The sequence below is a fragment of the Zonotrichia albicollis genome, chromosome 33, assembly GCF_047830755.1.
Source record: "Zonotrichia albicollis isolate bZonAlb1 chromosome 33, bZonAlb1.hap1, whole genome shotgun sequence".
NCBI classification, from domain to species: domain Eukaryota; kingdom Metazoa; phylum Chordata; class Aves; order Passeriformes; family Passerellidae; genus Zonotrichia; species Zonotrichia albicollis.
The window spans coordinates 2,730,596-2,738,881 of NC_133851.1; the positions used below are offsets into that span (position 1 = coordinate 2,730,596).

Here is an 8,286-nt window from a genome sequence, read left to right on the forward strand (position 1 = left end):
TCACCGTGGCCAGCTCGGCGTGGGGACAGCGTGTCAGTGTGTCAGTGAGTCAGCTGAATTGAATATTTCCAATCACAAAATACATTTTTACAATCATAAAATGCATTTTTCACTGTATCGTTTCTATTTGAACATTTTTTTATAACCTAAAACTGTATTTAACACAGTACTTAAGAGAATTAATGCAGCATCACTTTCTAACACAACACATACAGTATTCATCTGAATATTTCCAATTATAAAATACACTCATTTTTCACAGTATAGTTTCTATTTGAACATCTTTTTTATAACCTAAAACTGTATTTAACACAGTACTTAAGAGAATTAGTGCAGCATCGCTAACACAACACATACAGTATTCATCTGAATATTTCCAATCATAAAATACATGCATTTTTCACAGCATAGTTTCTATTTTAACATTTTTATACCCTAAAACTATAGGGTTTATATTTATAGATATGAACATATTGTATATTTAACAGAGTACTTAAGAGAATTAATACAGCATCACCTTCTAACACAACACATATAATATTCATTTGAATATTTGTGAAAAGCCAATCATAAAATACACATTTTTCACAATATTTAACACATTACTTAAGAGAATTAGTACAACATACGTTTCTAACACAGCACATAAAATATTCATCTGAATATTTGCAAAAAGCCAATCATAAAATACACATTCTTAACATTTTTAATGACCTAAAACTCTATTTAACATGCTACTTAAGAGAATTAATGCAGCATCACTTTCTAACACAACACATATAATATTCATTTGAATACTTGCAAAAAGCCAATCATAAAATACACATTTTTCACATCCTACATAGCATAGTTTCTATTTTAACATTTTTTATAACCTTAACCTATAGGGTGTGTATTTATATATAAACATATTATATATTTACCACACTACATAAGAGAATTAATACAGCATAACTTTCTAACACAACACATATAATATTAATCTGAATATTTCCAAAAAGCCAATCATAAAATACACATTTTTCACAATATTTAACACAGTGCTTAAGAGAATTAATACAACATACGTTTCTAACACAACACATATAATATTCATCTGAATATTTGCCAAAAGCCAATCATAAAATACGCATTTTTAACATTTTTATAACCTAAAACTCTATTTAACATGCTACTTAAGAGAATTAATGCAGCATCACTTTCTAACACAACACATATAATATTCATCTGAATATTTGCAAAAATCCAATAATAACGTACACATTTTTCACATCCTACACAGCACAGTTTCTATTTTAACATTTTTTATAACCTAAACCTATAGGGTGTATATTTATATATATGAACATATTATATATTTAACACAGTACTTAAGAGAATTAATACAACATACGTTTCTAACACAACACATACAATATTAATCTGAATATTTGCAAAAAGCCAATCATAAAATACACATTTTTCACAATATTTAACACAGTACTTAAGAGAATTAATACAACATACGTTTCTAACACAACACATATAATACTAATCTGAATATTTGCCAAAAGACAATCATAAAATACGCATTTTTAACATTTTTAAAACCTAAAACTCTATTTAACATTGTACTTAAGAGAATTAATGCAGCATCACTTTCTAACACAACACATATAATATTTATTTGAATACTTGCAAAAAGCCAATAATAAAATACACATTTTTCACATCCTACATAGCATAGTTTCTATTTTAACATTTTTTATAACCTAAAACTATAGGGTTTATATTTATATTTATATATATGAACATATTATATATTTGACAGAGTACTTAAGAGAATTAATACAGCATACGTTTCTAACACAACACATATAATACTAATCTGAATATTTGCTGAAAGCCAATCATAAAATACACATTTTTCACAGCACAATTTCTATTTTAACATTTTTTATAACCTTAACCTATAGGGTGTGTATTTATATATATGAACATATTATATATTTAACACAATACTTAAGAGAATTAATACAACATACGTTTCTAACACAACACCTATAATACTAATCTGAATATTTGCCGAAAGCCTATCATAAAATACACATTTTTCACAGCACAATTTCTATTTTAACATTTTTTATAACCTAAAAATATATTTACCACACTCCTTAAGAGAATCAATACAGCATCGCTTTCTAACACAACACATATAACACTAATTTTAATATTTCCAATCATAAATTCCGCATTTTCCCCCCACCCCACGCATCCCTGGCGGCGCCCAGGTGTGCAGGGCAGCACGTGCCCCCAGCACACGCACTGCAGGCTCGGCTGCTGCGGTTTTTCCCCTTTGCCGGGATATTTGTGGATATTTTGGGAGCACGGCGGTGGCTGCAGTGACCCCGGTGTCAGAGGGATGCCCTGGCTGATGAAAGGCGCCCTTTGCCCGCTGGCAGGGCCGCGCTGGGAAATCGAGGAGGTTTGTCCCCAGATAAAAGAGCCCCGGAGTGAGCTTTGAGCGGGGCTTGCACAACAGGGACACGGCAGTGGGATGGCAGAGGGGTGGGAAGGGGGCACTGCCTGCTGCTCCACAGCATCCCACCCCAAATCCTGCAGGAGATCCCCCATCACCCACCAGAGCTTCTGGCTGTGACTGGGGTCTCTCTGTCTGAGTCTGGGGTTCCTGGGTGGTGTTTATGGGGAGGTGGGACATGGTCAGGAGCATCTTATCCCAAATCCTGCAGGAGAGTCCTCACCATGTACCAGAGCTTCTGAGACTGGGGGTCACTGAGTGGTGTTTATGGGGATTGGAGTGGTGGGACATGGTCAGGGACATCCCACCCCAAATCCTGCAGGAGATTCCTGATCATCCACCAGATCTTCTGAGACTGGGATCACTGAGAGGTGTTTATGGGGAGGTGGGACATGGTCAGGGGCATCCCACCCCAAATCCTGCAGGAGATCCCCCAATCATCTACCAGAGCTCCTGGCTGAATCTGGGGTCTCTGGGTGGTGTTTAGGGGGATTGAGGAGGTGGGACATGGTCAGGAGCATCCCACCCCAAATCCTGCAGGAGATCCCCCAATCATCTACCACAGCTTCTGGCTGAGTCTGGGGTCACTGGGAGGTGTTTATGGGAGGTGGGACATGGTCAGGGGCATCCCACCCCAAATCCTGCAGGAGATTCCCCAATCATCTACCAGAGCTTCTGACTGTGACTGGGGTCACTGGGTGGTGTTTATGAGGAGGTGGGACCTGGTCAGGGGCATCTCGTGCTCCAGGAGCATCCCACCCCAAATCCTGCAGGAGATCCCCCCATCACCCACCACAGCTTCTGGCTGGGACTGGGGTCACTGGGAGGTGTTTATGGGGATTGAGGAGGTGGGACATGGTCAGGGACATCCCACCCCAAATCCTGCAGGAGATCCCCCAATCATCTACCAGAGCTTCTGGCTAAATCTGGGGTCTCTGGGTGGTGTTTAGGGGGATTGAGGAGGTGGGACATGGTCAGGAACATCTCACCCCAAATCCTGCAGGAGAGTCCTCACCATGTACCAGAGCTTCTGAGACGGGGTCACTGAGTGGTGTTTATGGGGATTGGAGTGGTGGGACATGGTCAGGGACATCCCACCCCAAATTCTGCAGGAGATCCCCCAATCATCTACCAGAGCTTCTGGCTGGGACTGGAGTCACTGGGTGGGGTTTATGGGAGGTGGGACATGGTCAGGAGCATCCCACCCCAGATCCTACAGGAGATTCCTGATCATCCACCAGATCTTCTGAGACTGGGATCACTGAGAGGTGTTTATGGGGAGGTGGGACATGGTCAGGAGCATCTTATCCCAAATCCTGCAGGAGATCCCCCAATCATCTACCAGAGCTTCTGGCTGTGACTGGGGTCACTGGCTGGTGTTTATGGGGATTGGAGTGGTAGGACATGGTCAGGATCATCCCACCCCAAATCCTGCAGGAGAGTCCTCACCATGTACCAGAGCTTCTGAGACTGGGATCACTGAGAGGTGTTTATGGGGAGGTGGGACATGGTCAGGGGCATCCCACCCCAAATCCTGCAGGAGATTCCCCACCACCCACCAGAGCTTGTGTCTGAGACTGGGGGTCACTGGGTGGTGTTTATGGGGACTGGGGAGGTGGGACATGGTCAGGGGCATCTCGTGCTCCAGGAGCATCCCACCCCAAATCCTGCAGGAGATCCCCCAATCATCTACCAGAGCTTCTGTCTGAGACTGGGGTCACTGGGAGATGTTCAGGGGGTTTAGGGAGGTGGGACATGGTCAGGAGCATCCCACCCCAGATCCTACAGGAGATTCCTGATCATCCACCAGATCTTCTGAGACTGGGATCACTGGGTGGTGTTTATGGGGAGGTGAGACACGGTCAGGGGTATCTGCTCCAAGAGCATCCCACCCCAAATCCTTCAGGAGACTCCTCATAACCCACCAGAGCTTCTGTCTGAGACTGGGGTCACTGGGAGATGTTCAGGGGGATTAGGGAGGTGGGACATGGTCAGGAACATCTCACCCCAAATCCTGCAGGAGACTCCTCATCACCCACCAGAGCTTCTATCTGAGACTGGGGTCTCTCTGGCTGAGTCTGGGGTCACTGGGAGATGTTTAGGGGGATTGGGGTGGTGGGACATGGTCAGAGGTATCTGCTCCAAGAGCATCCCACCCCAAATCCTGCAGGAGACTCCTCATAACCCACCAGAGCTTCTGTCTGAGACTCGGGTCTCTCTGGCTGAGTCTGGGGTTCCTGGGTGGTGTTTATGGGGAGGTGGGACATGGTCAGGAGCATCTCCTGCTCCAGAACATCCCACCCCAAATCCTGCAGGAGACTCCTCCTCACCCACCAGAGCTTCTGGCTGTGATGGGCTCTCTCTGTCTGTGATGGGGTCACCTCTGTTTGATTCCTGGGCATCAAATTCCTGCCCGTTTGCAGGCAGAACCTCGTGAGCACGCCAGGAACCCCCCAAGCCCCACAGGGCAGTGCCATGGCAGCTCCTGTGCCACCCCAGCCCCGGTGCCTGAGGGATCTGGGCCCTTCTGGCCTCTCCCTCACCCCATCCTCGCAGGGGGTGCCAGGAAAAAGCAGCCAGAGCCTGGATCTCGCATTTCCACCCGTTTATTTGGGAAGCTGCACCAAAACGTTGTGTAATAAATTAAAGCAGAGGCCAAGTGAGGAAGGGGAAGGCAGAGTGGGATCTTCAGCAGAGAGGATGGAGCACCAGGGAACTGGAAAAGTAGGGATAGCTGCAAAACCAGTGGCACAAACCAAATCTGTGCCTTGGGTGTGGTCTTGAAGGTCAAGTTTGAGCCACAAAGTTTGAACCTCCCTCGATGGAGGCACCAGAATGGAGGAGGGAGCAGGGGAGGGAAGCACAAACGCAGGGAAAGGGGAAGCACCCAGGGCCTGGAAGCTTGGTCCTCACAGCTCTGTGCCCTCCAGGGATCAGAGAACTTGGTCCTGTCTGCTTTGGGGTTCTTGATGAAGCCGTGCCCTTCATCCTCCTCTCCCAGGCCTGTTGTTTGTGCTCTGTTCTGTTTGTCCCCAAGGCCAGGACTGAAGTGGGTGCAGGAAGGTTTGTTCCAGGAGGGAAAGGAGCAGGACTGCCTGGTCCTGCCACGTGGAGGAAGCAGCTCCAGTTTCTGCCTCTCACCTCTGCCCCCAAGGCAGCCACGTCCCAGCCCCTGGTGGGACACTGAACGTGGCCCAGGTGGGGAATGTGAGCACCAGGAATGTGGGATCAGCTCGGGAACAGTGCAGCAGGGATGTCCAGAGTCACCAGCACCCACAGCCCAGCTTTGGGCACTCTGATGTGGCCTTGGCTCTGTCCCACACGTCCCCAAAGCCCCCTGCTCCCCCTCACCCTCCCAACCTCTCCAAAAGGATCCACCGAGGGCTCACAGAGCTCTCCAGCTCCCTCCCCACCACCAGCAGCACGATCCTGGAGAAAAGGGGGGTCCCACCACATTGCCCCCAGCCCTAACTACAGCCACAAGCATCCACGATCATGTCGGGGATGTCAGTCTTGACGATGTTGCTGTTGCGGTCGAAGTAGAGCACGGAGAGCGGGCGGCGCCGCGTGGGCACGCAGCAGGAATGCCCCGAGGCCTGGACATTGTTGGCTTTGACCAGGTTGAAGACGGCAGTGTGGAAGGAAGAGGCCATGCCAGGGCTGCCAGCCACGTGCAGAGGGCACTGGCCCACGCAGTAATTGATCTGGTAGCCCTCGGGCTTGATGATCCAATCGTTCCAACCGATGTCGCGGAAATCCACGTAGAAATCCTTGCGGCAGCACAGGTTGGAATTCTGGCTGCAGCGGAGGCTGCGCTTGGCCACGCGGTGCCCGGGCTCCCTCACCTTCACCTTGGCCACCAGGAAGGGCTGGTGGGACCAGCTGGCGTTGAGCTGGGCCGTGCCATCGCTGCCGTCCAGCTCCAGCCGCAGGGTCCGGCTGCGCGCGGAGAAGAAGCTCTGGAGCCCCGGCAGGAGGGGGAAGGAGCTCCAGGCGCTGCCCGCCGTGCTCAGCCGCCTCTCCGCCAGCAGAGTGCGGTTGCCCCCAGCCCCAGCCCCGGTTTTGGAGGCCAGGAAGATCCTCAGGGTGAGGCCGGAGCGGGGAACTCGCAGGTAGAGCCAGAGCTGAGCCTGCAGGAGGAGAAGGTCCTGCTCCTGCGCTTGGCTGAACTGGAATTGCAGCCCCACACTGGGGGGAGATGTGAGATCTGGGGGGAGAAAGGGAGGAGGAGGTGAGCGCTGAGGGATGCTCCCCGGCCATGCAGAGAGTCAAAACTTCCAGTTTCGTCTGTCCTCCACCCTTCCCTGCACCCCAATCCCAGGCAGAAGGGGTGCACAGGTGGATCCTGCTCTCTCCCGGCCCTTCTCCGCACGGGGTGAGGCTGGAAAGCGCTTCCAGCCCCCCAAATTAACCCTGCAGCTCCCAACCCAAGAGTCTCAGGCACCCCCCATGTTTTTGGGGGACAAAACAAATCCCGAGAAGCAGGAGCAGGAGAGGAACCACCCCCTGTCTCCTTCCCGGGATGTCACCGGTGCGAGATGGGTTTGGGGACTCCCGAGTCACGCACAGCCCGCGGGGCTCCGGTTCCCCGGGGGTCCCCAGGGTACGGACCCCACACCCCGGTGCCCACCGGGCTCTCGGGGCCCGCGCACCCACCTGTCTCCGCGAAGCTGATGATCTCGTAGCTCTGCTCCTCCTCCTCCTCCTCGCTCCCGGTAGCCCCGGGGCCCCGGCGGGCGCCTCCCGCCTGCAGCCGCCGCAGGGCGCGGGTCACGGCGGCGCGGGGCACGGCGTGGGCGAGCCGCGGGCGATCGCGGAGCCGCAGCTTCTCCAGCAGCTGCTTCTTGGCCACCTCCTCCAGCAGCCACCGCTCCGGGCCCGCCGGGCACGACGGGCACCGGGGCTCGGGCACCGCCACCGCCGCCGCGCACAGAACCGCGGCCAGCAGCAGCCACGGGCCCGGCGGAGCCATCCGCGCCCACCGGACGGCACGGGAGGAGCAGCGGCAGCGGCACCGACGGGGCGGGACCGGCACCGGCACCCGAGGGAGCGGCACGGACCTCACGGGTCCGGGGTGGATGGGACGGGAACGGGAAGGGCACCGGGAGCGGCGCTCACGGGACGGGAGCAGCACCGGGAGCGGCACCGGCACCGGGAGCGGTGCGGCGGGCCCGGCTTTGGGCACCTGCGGCCGGGGGCGGTGCCGCCGCCCCCCCGCCCCCCGCCATTGGCCGCCGCACCTGCCCGTCCCGTCCCGAAGTCGGGGATTACCGGGATTAGCACCCCAACCCCGCCTCCCCGCCCGCTCCCGGGCCTCGCCGAGCGGCGGGAACGGCGGGAGGGGTCCCACGGGGGCACCGGTGGGTTGGACACGAGTGGGATCGGACACGGGGGTGGGCACGCAGCGGGATGGGCAGAGCTGTGGGCCAGGGGAAGAGAAACCTTGACCAGCCCCACAACGGGCACCGGGATCCTCCAAACCCTCCGGGAGTGAGGGCTGGGGAACATCCTGGCCAGCAGAGGCAGCCGGAGGGACCCCAGCTCGGCTGCCCAACCGTGGGTGCCACAGGGCTGCCCCAGCCTGGGCACTGCCCCCTGGGCACCCCCGAGCCACCAGTGTCACACCAAGCTGAAGGTGTTCCTCACACCAAGCTGAAGATGTTCCTCACACCAAGATGAAGGTGTTCCTCACACCAAGCTGAAGGTGTTCCTCAGACTCTTTGGAGCGGGATGTGCAGGACAGGGGTTGGCAGAAAACCTGACCAAAG

At 52.4% G+C, this 8,286-nt stretch overlaps 1 protein-coding gene across 1 annotated transcript; it reads right to left on the reverse strand.

Moving 5' to 3' along the window:
• Nucleotides 1–5,108: 5,108 nt before the first annotated feature.
• Nucleotides 5,109–7,720, reverse strand: LOC102066571 (inhibin beta C chain-like). Its single transcript, XM_074530814.1, has 2 exons — nt 7,175–7,720; nt 5,109–6,725 (listed from the first exon to the last, which is right to left on the reverse strand). The coding sequence occupies exons 1-2, from the start codon at nt 7,488–7,490 to the stop codon at nt 5,986–5,988; spliced, it is 1,056 nt and encodes a 351-aa protein (XP_074386915.1). The 5' UTR covers nt 7,491–7,720; the 3' UTR covers nt 5,109–5,985.
• Nucleotides 7,721–8,286: the final 566 nt, after the last annotated feature.